The 15,467-nt window shown below is 36.5% G+C and overlaps 1 protein-coding gene across 2 annotated transcripts in view; it reads left to right on the plus strand.

The window, feature by feature from the left end:
- RAD18 (RAD18 E3 ubiquitin protein ligase) overlaps nt 1-15,467 on the plus strand; it is a 61,301-nt gene that overhangs the window by 35,401 nt on the left and 10,433 nt on the right. For both annotated transcript variants that reach the window (XM_062585649.1, XM_062585650.1), the window contains exons 11-12: nt 720-879; nt 13,474-13,536. In XM_062585649.1, coding sequence (XP_062441633.1) covers nt 720-879; nt 13,474-13,536 — 223 coding nt within the window. The remainder of the gene's footprint in view (nt 1-719; nt 880-13,473; nt 13,537-15,467) is intronic.

Genomic DNA, 15,467 nt, shown 5'->3' on the forward strand with positions numbered 1-15,467 from the left:
AAGATTTGTGGAGAGGATGTAAGAGCAATTTATTTTTACATACAATACTTTCTAGTCTCTATTTACTGTCTCTGTGGAAAGGTAGAAGGTCATCTTCTGGGAGAACCATTCATTTCATAGAAGGTGAAAGCATTTGATACAAAAATAACAGAATGGCTTTACAGTCTGTGTTTACATATTGTCTAGAGGTGATTTTTTCCTATTAAATGTCAGTCTGGCAGACTTTTTTTCTTAACTTTCTTAGATATATTAGGAAATAAATTGTATTCCCTCTCCTGCTGAAAAAAAGTCTCTTAACTTGATCTGTAAAACTTTCAAGTTATCAAGCTATCTCATCTGATGGATAAAGTGAATTGGTATCAAGAACCAGAGAACAGAGCGGTCACATAAGTGTTTGTAAACTTTTGAAATACGGTCACATCTTCTGAATGGTGATAAATATCTGTACTCTTCATTTCTCTCTCTGTGGAGGGAAATAAGTTTCTGTGGCAGTGTCTGATTTGTGGAGTGGTGGGGTTTGTTTCTTTGTTTTACTGTGGCAGGAAAATAAATCAAATCCTTTGAGATTGTAAGAGTTTTGGAAGGCAAGCAAAGTGAGAAATGGTATTGAAATATTTTAAAAATCTGTTTTTCTTGATCCATCTCCAGGCAGCAAAAATTTAAACATATTAATATTCTGCTTTGCCATTTTTGTTAATCTCTGACTTTCTTCTTGGAAGGAGATGATGCTCAAAAGCAACACATGAATTCAGCTGTTGGAACAGACCAGATACCCAAAACAGAAATTGCTGATTGCAAAATAAGTGAATCTAATTCCCCGGAAGAAGGCCAGAGATCAGTGTCTCCAACATTCTCACAGTCGTCAGGATCTACAAGCAGGTTAGTGATGAAGAGGCTATTCTCCTTGATTTGTACTAAATTAGGCTAAATATGGAAAAATTAGTGTCAGTAACCTTGGGCAGTATATATTCTTCTTCATAGGAGAGGTTGCTGTGGTTACTGAATTTTTTCTCCTCCATGTTTCTGGCTGTTCAATTGCTTGAGAGATAGAGCTGAAATACATTCGAAATTTTGCTTAGTAGTTATATAATCTGTTGGTAGAGAAATTATAGTATAAACATTCCTTTTGATAAAGAAATCGTGAGTGGAAGATCTGTGGAGCCATAAGAAAAGTGTTTTATATTATGTTTCCACTGCATTTTTTTTCTATTTGAGTTTTTATTTAAAGATCTCCAAAAACTGATGAAGTCTGAAGGTGTGGGAAGGTGTGGGTTTTTTTTTTTTTTTTTTTTTTTTTTTTTTTTTTTTTTTTTGAGTTTGGCTGTAAGAAAGAGTTTAAATGACACAATTATTTGGCATCAGTGGTAGAGCATCTCTGAACCTTGAAGTCCTGACATCTATTCACTTTTCTTCCCTTAAGCATTTAGTTATATATTTTTTTTTGAAATTCCTCTGCTTGGTGTCAGGAGATGAAGGATCAAGGAAAGAATTATAAATAACGCAACACAGTTCTATGCTTTGATAGTGCAAAGATAATTTTATTATCTTTATTATTTAAGCTGCTTTCTTTACTGGCAAGAACTACTTTGTTAATGGGAAGATGTTATTATTGATAAGACCTTTCTAGTTTTTGAAGATAGATACATATATGCTTAAGATGCTTTGTAGATTATAGTTTGCTGTCTGCTTACTGTATTCATTGATAAAGATGAAGATCTGTGCTTGAGTAAATATCCTTTTGCAGTATTGGACTCTGGCTACATTTTCTGGAAGAAAGGGGAAAATAAAACCAATTTTAAAATTGGATTTTTTTGCTATGTCTCTAAAAGCAAAAGAGATATTTCTGTTCTCTAACTATGACAATAATATTGCTATCTTACTGACTGCAGAAATGAGAGCAGAAGGCCTTTGTAGGTGTGTATTATTATAAAGAAAAAGGTTTCTTAGGTATTGGAATGGAAGATTATCATAGGAAGTAGCTGAAGGTCAGGTAGCAGATTAACGTCTGAGCTAGGGATAACATTTCTTCATTTTTTTTCCCCCATCCATTACACTGTTTTATGTGCCTCTTCCTCCTTGTTCTGCAACTGTTCAAAAGAATTTAATGCTTAGTTCATCACAGTTTATTAAAAGAACAATTTAGTCATTGAAAGATTTAACAGCAACACGTTTTTCTACAGTCACAAAAGTTTTAAAAATCAACACAGGGATTAAGGATGTTGTCTTTACTAAGGTAAATATTAAAGAAACGGTGAATGAAATTCCAAGAAAATACAGGAAAGAAGAGATCATTTCAATGGATCAAAGAGCACTAAGAATTAAATGTCTTAGTTCTACTTGATTATCTTTTACTACCAGTTTCCATTTATTTGAACTTAAATGACAGCATATACCAAGTTGCCTGTAAAAGGCAGTATGCTGCTGAAGCAGATTATTTAGCGTGGTGTGCAGGCACCTGGCTTAGAAGCCTTGCCTTGCGATTCACAGCCGGTGCTCTGCCGATTCTAAGCGTTAACTCTTTCAGCGAAGGACCAAGAGTCAACTTCTACCCTCGAGCAGGAGAAGCACCCGAGAAAGGACCTTACAGGTGTTCACTATTCTACATTGTGACTGTCTCTTCTTGAAGCTGTTCCACTCTGGATCTGATGCTCAGAGATTAAGTGGGCCAGCGAAAGGGGCTATCTAGCACTCATTTAGAAGAATCTGGCCGTGATACTTGATCCAAAGGCTGTTGTTATGTGCTTGAAGCCTCAACTTTCTATTGACAGCTTGGGCCATGGCTGCTGTCTGGTTGACAGAGTTGCTGGGAAGCATGTGGCAGCATGAACACATCACATCTGGTTCGTGCAACAATTGCTACAGGAACACGGATGGGAGCCTGTTCATAGGGCTTAGGATAAGCCAACTTCTGCAGATTTGTATGAAATGCCAAGCTTGATGGGTGCAGAGCTGATGGGCAGAACCACTTCATCCTCTCTGCACCTGTGCCTCTAAGTGCCTTAGAGCTCTGATAGTTATTCTGGTTCCACAAAATAAATGCCTTTAGCTTGGCTTTTCATCCAGAATTTAAACAAGATGTTCCCTTCTTCCCTATTTTACTTAATTTATTTTCTTTATTGCAAGCTAAATTTTTAGCATAAAAGACCTTGGAAAACCTGGAATTTTAATCTTAGTGTTTTTTTGGGGAGGTAGAAAGGGCTTGTATTAACTCTTCAGGATTTCATTAAACTTTTGTTTCACTGCAATATGTTGCTACGTAACTTAAAATATAAACGACCCTGTCTTTGACCCTTGACATTAAAGTTAAGACTGCAGGCAGAAGAAGGTAGAGCAAAAGTTTATCAGCTTAATCTGGATGAAAGAGTGTCTAAGAGACTTTTTTTTTTTTTTTTAAAAAAAAGGTAAAATGTTTACTAAACTATTTTAGCACCTGGCTGTTACTCATAAATTGCGTGTGTTTTCATGGAACAAACTGGCAGATTTTTTGGAAACGTGCATTTGTTTGAATTAGGTCTGGCTAAAGACAGTTGTGTATTCCTTCCTTTTTTGTATTCCCTTTCTTCAAAAGAAATATTTCCATAAATTTCTTGAAGCAAACACAGAATCTCATGGTTATAAAGACCAGTGGGTATGCATTACAGCTATTTGGACCTTTTTTTTTTTTTTAAAGCCCATGTTTAATAGATTTTTGTGGTTTAGTCTTAAATTCAACTCATGTTGAATGAGGACAGAATTACTGGAGGCTGCAAAGAACTATTTTTCCAGAATCTCTCTGGGATTTTCTCTTCACTTTTCTGCTTTGTACATATCCTCTGGTTTGTGTATGTGTTGTGGTTTTTATTTATTTTTATTTAAATTCAGGGCAGTTTGCTTAACCTTAAGAACCAGCTACTGCAGTGTTCAAGAACTTGACCACATCTTGTTTTTCCTGTTACCTGGTGTATTAAACTCAACTGATTTACAGTTGGGCTCTAGATGTGTCTTAGGGCATTACACACTGTAGTTTCTCCTCTTTTGCATCCGAAAACCTGGTTTTATGCTCTTTTCAAAAAGAGGTGAAAATAAGCCTTTATTGTCTTACTAATCCTAAAGTGCCATATGATGTCTTTAGGGTGCATGCGAGACAACTCTCTCTTGCCAGCAGTGTGTTCCTTGCACCAAACAGTACCTCTCTGAAGAGCTCTCCAGCATGCCTTTCTGCCTTTTCAGGGAAAGGAACAAAGGTTACAGGGATCAGCCCGCTTCCAAATACTGATGTGGGGAAATGATTATGAAAAATGATTGTTGAATGTACTTTTCCCTTGTTGTTGTTTCTGTACCTTACAGCTACACTGCAAATCCAGCAGGTCTGAGGTACCAGTGCAGTACCTGAGTCTGTGTAAGATTCTACTGTGTCTACAACGTAGCTTTGGACTGTGGGTTTCCTGCCTCTGAAGATGCTTTTTTGCCAGTTTAGTCCAAGAAACGTCTTTGGACAATATTTGAGTTTGCATTACTGGCATATGACACTATGGTAACGAAAGGCTCATTTGAATCTTCAGAATCAGTCCTGGTTATGAGTAACCTCTAAGGAGCAGTTCCAGGAGGAGCAGCCCCAAGGGTGGCTATACAGCCTCCCCTGGCAGGACGAAGCCAGCCCCACGGGCTGTTTGGAATAGCAGCTCATCACCTGCACTGGCAGGTATTTGTCCTTTGCTCCCTTCCCTGTGCCTGTAGCCTACCGGAGTTGAGTTTGGGAGGAGAAAGGATGCCTCTTTACTGTAAATCTGCATTTGACTTAGGGGCAAGCTAGCAAAAGAAACATTTGTTTTGCAGCAGCTATTTTTATTTGTAGTACTTTAGATGCAGGCAAGGCAGTACCTTGACTAAGTTGGAGGTGGTGGTGGAGGGGGGACACTGCTACATTTGTTGTAGGCTTCTCTACCTGTCCACAAAGTTTTCTTTTAGAGTAATGACTATGGATACTAAAATGCTTACTTTTCCACAATGTGTAAATATAGTTTAATATTATTTTCTTTAGGATTATGAGGATTCTGATAAGCACAGAATACTAGGTGTATTTTGAATTTATACTCCCAGTACACTTTGTTCATATGTCTACTAATTAAAATGTATCTGAATTATGTCTTAAGTTTTTTGAGGAGCATAAACAGTAGGTATAATTACATAAACTGCATGAAAGAATTAAATACATTTTTGTCCCTTTCTGGTTACCATGGGGTTAATGTTTTATTAAGTATAATGAAAATAAATATAGCACAAATTATAAACAAAAAAAGAATGATTTAGATTTTGGGGTTTAAGAAGCATTGTGCTATTGTACTAAGTCATGATTTTCTGAAGCTTGCATTTTCTTTCTGATAATAAGAGGATATCCTTTGACAAGGGTGAACTTTTTGTCACATTGAAATGTCAAAACTTGAAATGTATTTAGAAGTCAAAATCTACATGCTATACTTCTTGTGAGAGAGTGCTTCTAAATGTAGGGCTGGTGTTTTAGATTAAAAGAAAACGAGGGTTTTGAGCAGCATATAGAATATTACAAAACAATCCCTAGACAGAGAGTTGAAATACTTGCTTTTGTAAAAGGATGCTGCAAGTAGATTGGTAATTCTTATGTTCTCTCCTCCTACAAATATAAATTTCTGCTTTTTGTCAATGTGATGTGAGTATTTGAATTTGTCTTTTTTTTTTTTTTTTTGGTACAGCTGAAGAAGTCATTTGCCAGTGTTAGAACTTCCTATGTTGTATAGTAATCACTGACATGCTGAAATAATGCAAAAGTCAATATTTTAATTGAGAAAATGAAAGTTCAAAACTTGCTGGAAACAAGATACCAGACGTGCATACAGATTGCAGCACTGACCCAAATATGTTTGGTCGTTTCATCAGCTGATGATGATCCCACCAAGAGAACAAAATGTAACATATCGGATAAACAGCAAAACAAAGTTATGACTTTTGAAGGATAATTTTTCAAAGCTATGAAGTCATATATAAAGCTTTCATAGAATTTCTGAGCTCCATATAAATAGTCCTATTGCATTCTTTTTTCTGGGACTGAAGCCAAGTTTTATGCAGCTACTTGCACAATAAGAAAATTAGAAAAGAAACTAGGTGGGACAGTGATAAGCCAGTTAGCGAGATGTGTAGGGAAAATACTCTGTTTAAAAAAATAAAATAGAAAAAAATACGTAACTGTGACTATTCACTCATTTAAACAAATTCTGTCTCTTAAATTTTGGTGTGTGAAGAAAATGGCACTTCATGATGACTTGTGCAGAAAACTTGCAGGGAGGGGTGCTATACGTCTTTGGCCTTGTCCGAAGTTACTTAGGTATATAGTGAAACACAAAGACTTGGTTCTGAAATCCTATCAGAAAAGTGCTATATCTTCAGCTTGTATAAATCTATCTTCCATGGGAATGTGTGGCATGAGCAACTTCTGCCTGGTGAGTTTCTTGCCCAAGTAAGGGGCCTTATTTGCTATCAGGAAGATTTTTTGGCTTTAAGTTTTTAGCAGCTATTGATTGGAATCTAAGATCTGGATTTAGCTAGTCACTTACTGCATTTATGTGCTTTGCTGAATTTGGTCTTTATTTCATCAGCTGAAGAAGAGGTAGAAATAGTGGGCTGTGCTTCAGTTGGAGAGTCTGGAGTTCACTGGATTGCAGCAATCCTCTGCACACTTCTGAATAGGCATCCACTTGTCAAAGAGAAAATCGTTCTTCTGAACGACCAAAAAAGCTTTACAGGTTCCTTCCCTGGAAGTCGATTCGATTTGAGCTTAACCAAGTGCTGCCCTCATTCCCATGCTGGCCCTCACTGCCACATGGCAGCAGTAGATGAATATGGTTTTGATCAGGGGACTAGCTATCTTTTCTGGTGCTTTAGTACATTTGAGATGAATCTTTGAGCTGATAATCTCAGGTTTGTGTGGAGGAAAGTGATTATATATAGCACATACCGAGAAGAACATCAGTCCTATGTCTAGAGCTATGTTCTTTTCCTCATATCTCTGAGCCTTGAAAACAGAAATGATAGTATTGGTATCTCAAGATTTAGCTTATGCTATGTCCCAGCTGCAGGCAGCATCTTAAAGAAAAGCAGTTAAGATAGGTCCAGCAGATCTTTTTTTTTTCCTGGAGGCAAAGCCTCAAAGGGGTGCTCTTGAGCTGCAGGAGGCCACTGAAGGCCAAGTTAGCAGGAAGGATTTGAGGAAAATGATGATATAGTGGAATATGTGTAAGGTTTGTACAGAGCAAACCCCTCTGCTGGACATCATGAACAAGTGCCAGGGCTAGTGAACTTCACGTGTTTCAAAGACGGAGCGAAACAGTGTTGTGTGGTGTCTAGGGTCTGTGGTTTGAGGAGGAGGTACAGGGAAGCCAAGGAAAACTTCCTGGTAAGCAGTTACTCCCGGTTGTTGTGCAAGACTTGTGGCCACTCCAGCGACAAGCTAATACTATTTATCACAAGGAGATTACAGTGTTGGAAAGGGGGGGTGCTGAATGTCGGGTAGGGAGGTGGAGAGAAAGGTTTCCTTCATTCCTCGCTGCTGGGCGTTCGCCTTTGAATGACATTGGTGAAGTGAAACAGCCGGTGATTCATTTCTCTTGCCAGCATCAAGAGAAAATGCACATTGCACATGCCAGAGCTAAGCACATAACACGCAGCAAGATGGACTGATTAAAGACGCTGGCAGTTCACCATGAAGCCAAGAGGGAACTTAATCTCCCTTAAAATAAATAAATTCAAAGAGATATTAGCTCCTTTCAGATTTAGAATGAGACATGTTATTCACACTTACCTCAGCTTTCTTCTATTTTAAGGTGGCGTGTTTTCCCTTAAAAAAAAAAAAAAAAAAAAGTCATGAAGGGAATAGTTTACTGTTAGTTGTTTGGTTGTAAGTGCCCAGTAGAAACTAATTTGAAGAAAATGGAAGCAGAGGATTCCCCCTGCCCCCAGGACTTGAGTGGTATTGTTGTGAAAACTCACTCATCTGGAATTGTATATGTAAAATCCTAAGATAGAGAATGATGTGTAATAAAAGGACAGAAAGCCTCCTATGGGAAGTTTTCCTGAGTGTGAAATCTGAGTAAGTTCTGCAAATGTGGTTTGCCTTGTCAGGCTCAGTATAGCTAGATACGTTTTGTTATCTGCTTGGACCCACTGAGCTAAAATTTATAGAAATTACTTGTATGAGGTAGCTGTTTCTTATTAGTTTTATTAGTTTAGTTTGGTTTAAGGGCTTATCATTCAATGAGGAGGATAAGATTAGGAGTTGTTTTCAAGGAAGAGAACTGAAAATACTTTAAGCCTTGAATATTCCTCTTAAAATACCAATTCAATTGGTTATCAAGAGTGTTTCTTTTGCTTAATTAAACCAGCTAAAAATGTGTTTTCATCTTTATTCTTTCTATCCAGCATTTATATTTCAACTAAACTTTTTTTAATTAACAAAAATTTTGGAATGCTGCTTCTGTACATTTTAAATATCAACTTACTTTTGTTGTCACTATTATAAGATTAATCATAGTAGATGGAAATTATGCATGTCCTATTTATTAACATAATAAGAATGTATTTACTGAGAAATTAATATTATGTTGTATCACTGCTTAAACATGTGGCCTGTCACTCCTGCACTCTCTCTGATTGTATTTGCTGCATAACAAGACTCGCTGACTTGAGTCCACATGTGTAATGATGCTCAGGTGATGTCATGGTCCCCAAGTCCTTTCCGAAATACTTAGTTCTTGGCTTGTTGTAATGTGGCTATTTCATTGCTGTATCTGTTCAGTTCAGTTAGATGGGCTTTAACTGTTGATCTGCCCCCTACTCTTGTTTTTTTGGTAAGTTCTTAAACTGTGGATATATTAACTTTAGACGGTGAGTTTTTACATAGCTTGGCACAGTAATCCTTTCATGTTTTTCTATTGAAATACTTAATAGGCTGTGTAAGTCCTATTGGAAATCATAAGACTACTTAAAAACAGAGAAAAGTTTTAAAATGTCAAATCCAGTGATTTCTCAGGTGAAGCAAACTCCTTTTTCATCAGCAAGGTCCGTGTACGTCTGTGCCAACTATTCAGTTTCAAATTTGTGCCCTTGCTTCAGCTTTGTCAGCAAAAAAACGTAGATTTTTTTTTTCTCTGCCAATGTGGGCAACAGGTATGTAATGTCCTTACCTCAAAATCAAGTAATTACTCGATCTGCACAAAAGAAATTGATGTTTACCGAGAGTGGATGCGGAGCACTTTATTTCAGTGAGAGATTGTTTGGAGCACTGGGACTGCGTGAAGCAGTGCGGAGACGAAGGGCTCGGTAGGGACGGCTGGAGAGCCCGTCGCCTTGCGACTTGCGGCTTGTTGTGTGCGGTGCTGTACGTACAGCGTCAGTGTCTCCCTCAAATTGGTTCAGTTCGCGGGGGGAGGTTCTGGCCACTGCTTGAACTGAGAGCCCGTTCGTATTCACAAAGATGCACGTATGCCGCGGCTGTAACTCATTCCAGTACGTTCTGTGCTCAGTTTCAAAATAGCCTGGTCGGCATAAGCTGTAATATGCCCATGCAAATTATGAATTTGCATTATTGTTCTGAGTGATAGGCCAATCTTCACTTTTATTGTTTTGCTTGTGACAGTTGCAGTTGGTTATAAATGATAACACTAAATTTTTCAAGGCAAAGAAGTACATGATGTTCAGACATTAAAGCTGTTCTTTTTCTATTTTAGGGGACTAAAAGTGCTAAAAATAGCCCCTTCAAATTTTTTAATGTAACTGGAGCATCAGGATAGGATTTAGTAATATGATATAATGTCCCATTTCTTGGACTTCTAGTTTGTGAACAGATCTCAAGTTTAGAGAGTAAATACTAAACATGGAAACTTTCCACGTCCAACATTGTTTTTTACAATGTTTTTTACAATATTTTTCATTTGAATATTTCATATTTGATTTGGTGATGAAACAAGAAATCTGAACAACTGCCTGAGTCTAGGCTGTGGAAAGAGGCAAGCTTGGCAAGTGCAACTGCAGAGGTACGGTTAATAGCAACAGATCCAGTGAAAGGTTGCAGGGGGTGACATTATCAAGATATACACTGATTTAGCTAATATTTTGAGGTGAAATTGAGACGATGCAGTGCTGCTTTTTTCACATTAACTGCACCTGGCATAGCACATCTGGTCAGATTTTCTGGATGAGGTCTTGGAAATTGTTCTGAGCTAGCTTCCCGAGGGCTGGAGGTCCCAGCAGATGATCGCTCGTGAGTGTTGGGCTGTTGCTGGAGTTGGGGCATGTGGTTGTCCTAAATGCATGCAGCAGAAGTGAAGGATGCGTTGATTCCAGTGTGTCCCAGGATTTCCAGGTGATCTACCATGTACTTGTACTTTGGGATGGAATTTGGGTTGTGTTTGCTCCTCTTTCGGTTAATGTAAGTGGTGGTATTGATAGTAGTGCTACTGGATGCTGAATAAAAAGAGTGACAGACAGATTAGGATCACTGTTTTCAGAAGTACTATACTTCTAGCTTGCTGATTCTTTTGATTTGTATGTATATTTATGTATATTATCTATATGATATGTATGTGTGTGTATATATATATAGCTAAATTAAAAAACATGTATTTATCATTTTGTTAACCTGGTGTGTCTTTGTAGGGTGTTTAAGGTGTTATGCTACAGGGCTGACCCAGCCTCATGAATGCCATTACTGAAGGCATTTTGATTCTTTTAAAAAGCTAATGAAGTGTCAGTTACCTAAGAACTAATGATGTGGATTTTTTTTTGCTTTGGTCAACTACTACTTGTTTTTTGAAAGCTGTTCTGTTTTGCTAGACGCTGTTTGTAGACCTCAGCTTGAAGAGTGAATCTCTTTGAAGTGTAGCAATTGTGCAACTATTTGAAGTCAGTCACTTATTTACTCTATAAATCAAATTTATTCTCTTATTCAGAAGTCAGTCATGCTTTAACTGCGATTAGTTGGTTTGGGACGTTAGCCAGGAAGTACTAATTCTGCTCCTGAGTGTGTACCTACAATTCCAAGACTTTTACAATGATGTGTTCCTGATGTTTCTTATGTACTAAGTGAATATACTTATGCATGTGGTTTTTAAAACAGACCTGATTACATGGAGACATGTAGTGTTGCTGTCCATCTGGCAGTCAGTTCATAGTAATAAACTCTTACGTTTACAGCAATATTCATTAATCACCAAATGACTTTTTTTTCTGTAGTGAAAGAGCAGAAAAACATTTTGAAAACTTGTTCCGATCTCATGTTTTTATTTAACACTGGAAATTATTTCTACTTAATGTGTTCATCATGGCATGCAGTGTGGCCAATACAAAGTCTTTGTGCAGTAGGTGTGAGAAAAGTGTCAGGAGGTGGTCTTGCACCAAAGGGCTTGTTGTGCAGCCTTTGCAGTAAAACCAAGGGAAGTAGTATCCAGTTGCTGCCCCATGGTTTACACTAAAATCTCCCAACTTTTGTGTAACACACTTTGTCATGTAACTTCTGAAATAAAGTACAGATTGTTTGAGATGTGGGGAGTCTTTTAAAAAGACTTTGCTTTCCAGAGCAAAAATAAAATAACATTTTCCAACTAAGTTGATTTCTACAACCCTGCTATATAGTATATACTTGACAACTTTCCAGTCATTTGTATTGTGGAAACTAAGCACACAACAAAAGATATTTAAAGATTTAAAACCAGAATATTTTGTTGAATTAATTGAGATATTATTCAAATTTGAAAATATTTTCTGAATATTTAAAATACAAGATTCAAACCTGAAAACATCTCTATGCATATTTAACTTTGAGCCTGTGGCAGTGTCTTACTGACTTCACTGAGCTGATTCTTCTAGATATTTAAACATGTGTATACTTTTTTGATATTGAAGCAACAGTGATAGTTGAATTTAATAATGCTTAGGTTGGGCAGTTTCTACAATTTACATAAAATAAATACAAGTGTAGCAGATAAAGTTCTACTCTATTTGTTTAGGACACTGTTGGTAAGCAACCTTTTCATGTTAGTCTCTTGATAAGACGCATTCTCCTAGGAACTGACGTAAAGTCATAATTTCTATAATTGGAGCAGGAACTAAGCCAGCTTATCTTTCCAGATGATTATTTAAACTCTGTTCTGAAGGGTGTTAAATAACTCTTTGCTATTAGAAAAGCTTGATAAATACATTTAGGTTTTTATATAGGCCTAAAGTATTTAAAGCAAACAAATTAATCATAAAGGTTTTATACACTTATGTGCATGCTCTTGCAAAGCCATTCTGTGGTGACATTTTCAGTTCTTATTAGTTCTTGCTCAGCTTGAAACATTGTGGAGCATTGACAGTAGTTGGTTGATCTCCTTTCTAGAGGTCTAAATTAGTCAGATTGGTAGAGTTAAGCTTCTTGCTGTTTAATTATGTTTTAGTAATGTTTTTTCACCTGTCTAGCACTCGTAATGAGTCTGATGATTTTCTGTTTTATGGATTTATAGGTTTAGAAAAGAAATAATTGTTTTATGTTACATTAGAATACAAAACTATGTATGTAGATTAAAAATAGAATGATCTCTTCAAGCAGATAAAAAAGGTTGTAAAGAAAAATGTTTTGAGTTGTTCTTAAATACTGCTGAATTGTCTAGTTTGATTCAGTCTTCATTCACCTCAGTTTGCAGTATGTAAGGCACCAATACTTTCCTTTGACTAATAAAAAAAATCCAGTAACTTCTAAATAAGTTATTTAATTAAAAAATAACTTTATGAAATATGTCTTTCAGTGATGAATGAAATTGTTTTAGGAGTAAGTGAGCAAAATACACAATTTTACTTTAGGGGCAGGCAGCTGCTGAAAATGGTTCTGATGCTGTAGTCTATGCTTTCATCTCTCTTCAGATTTGAGTCTTTTATATTTTTTCTGAAGATAGGTTTGTCAAAGAAAACTTGCTTCAAGCAATTCAAAATCAGCCACCTCCATTAGTATGATGAGTTACTGAGGTGACAGACAAGACGTTGGGTTTTTATCTTGATGCGTTATCAGGGTCTTACATTTGAGTTTTTGGTGCTAACAAATGTTTATGGGCTTTAAATTTTTAAAATTACTTTTTGTTAATAAAATGTTAATTTTTTTTAATGGTCAAAATCTAAGCTTGTCATTTTGCAATTGTCTGGTGTCCGCAAATATAAAGATATTATACGACCAAGCAGACATAAACAAAGAATTTTCAGGCATATCAAATAATGAAAATGAGACCTAGTAATAACTGAAAGTTATGTGATACAGAGACAGAACTTCCTGAGCTGATTAAAAATAATTTTCCATTGCCAATGCTTTGTAGAATGTTTTTTCTCGTCTTTATACTCTGTCTTTACTCCCAGGGAATTTTTTTTGAGTCCCACTTTGATACAGGTGTTGCTAAAACAATTTTCCTATGTTTGACCTTTTCTCTCTTCTTTTCTTGTCAGCTCCAGTTCAGACATTTTGAGGGATCTGCAAGGGACTGAGATGTATTCAGAGTCATCTGATAAGTAAGTAAAATACATGGATAGAAGGGATAAGTCCTTGAGAGTAGGTTAGTAGTTTTCAACTTTTTCCAGTTTGTGGAGCTCTACACATCTACTGCAGGAGAAGCAAATGCCTTTAAAAAGTCAATCTTGGAACCTTACATGCACACAAGGGAGGCATAATACATATTTGAAGTTTCTTTAGTCAGTGGTTTTATACTCTTGGAAAATAATGCATGAATGTTCCAAGCATCTCCTGATGAATAGCTGAAAATCATTGTTTTAATAAGTTTAAATATATAAAAGAAAGGATGAAGGAAATAATTTTAATGGAAAACTTAATAGTATCTAATCTTATATTGTATTTAAAGTTATATCATTGTCAGTCTCTCCTACAACTCTATCTACTTGAACATACTGGAATTACAGCATTCATTTTGATATACTTCTGTCTGAAGAGCACTTTCTCTTTTTAAGATCTTAGCATTAAATTTCTTAAAGACAACTCACCCCCTTCTATTATGTAGTGATAATATTTAAAATTTGATTCTAGCTCTGCAAGATGTTGTACAAATACTAAGAAACCAAAGATACCTGACACAATCTAATGAAATACATGAAGATAGGGAAGGGAGATAAATATATATTGGGTGTTAACAAATGCAGGAATTGTGAAATTTAGAATAGTATATGCTAGATCAACTGAGAAGTTTTGTAGTCAGTATATGAAGAATTTGGAAACAACACTGATGGAGTTTGCAAAAGTAGTACGGTTTGCCCTTACAGCTGAAACTTGCTTGATTTGGAATCTCTTTGACTATCATGTGCACTTTAGTAGTTGATCTTGAGAGCAATAAGAGCCGTATCGCATTTGATACTCCTGATCTGCTTTTTTTAAAAAAAATGTAATGTAATTTCTTTGTGTTACATACATATGTGGTCAGTAGATTGACAGCTCTTAAAATTCATAGTTAATGACAGAAGTAGTGTCTGCAACTTAGAGTGTTTATTTTAGTAGTCTGTTGGATAATAAGGAGCTTTAATGGACTTGCTGGTAAGGCCTTGATTACAGTGGTGTCAGAGGTCAATGGTAAAGTGCATCATTGGAAGAATAGAAAGTAATCATTCAACTTTTATTGTGGAAATAGCTATGACTTGGGGAAGGAATAAGCAATATTTACTGGAAGGACATTTATAAACATTCTTAGTAGTCCTGAAAATGACTCACTGAGACTGGCATTAGAGTATAAAATACTAGGTTGTATGTATTTTTTAATGCTAGTCTGCACAACCTTTTGATGCTGCTACCATTTATCAGAGAGGAAGAACCACATCTGTCTTTTACATAGATAGTGTTAGGCCTGCTACAAATTGAAATAAAAATGTTTGAATTCTTTCTCAATCTTGTTTTCTGTAAAATCCTTATTTCTGTGTCTATGTTTATACGTGCCCCTAATAAACAGTGATTGGGGTCTCATTCACTGGGAGGGTCTGTAACCCTTGAGGTACTACTACCTGTTACCTCATTATATAATTAGGAGTTGTCCGTGTAGTAGTATTTCCCAGTTAGTGGTAGGAGTGGAGCTCCTGGATAAAAGCCACTTCATAATGGTCTGTGGCTCTGAATTGTCATGATTAAAAATCAACTGTGGCAATTGGAGCTAGGGGAGCTCACAAGCTAGAGAGCCAGCCAGTAGCCTGGAGCTCCCTGCACAGTTTTGATTAGCTGCTTGAGGTGTGAAAATGCACCTCCAAGAGATGGAGATGAGATGTATTTTTTTTTTTTTTTTTTTTTTTTTTGAAGAGAAGTGAAAGATGCAAAGAAGCCAAGGCACCCTGATAAGATGAGCTTGCCAATTCCCAATTGCATCTCTATCTGAGGTAACTTGGCAGAATCCATGTGATGAAATCTCTGTTGCTGCTACCAGAGCTGCCTTATGGTTTTACTTGGTTGG

Source organism: Rhea pennata, chromosome 12, assembly GCF_028389875.1.
Source record: "Rhea pennata isolate bPtePen1 chromosome 12, bPtePen1.pri, whole genome shotgun sequence".
Taxonomy (NCBI): Eukaryota; Metazoa; Chordata; class Aves; order Rheiformes; family Rheidae; genus Rhea; species Rhea pennata.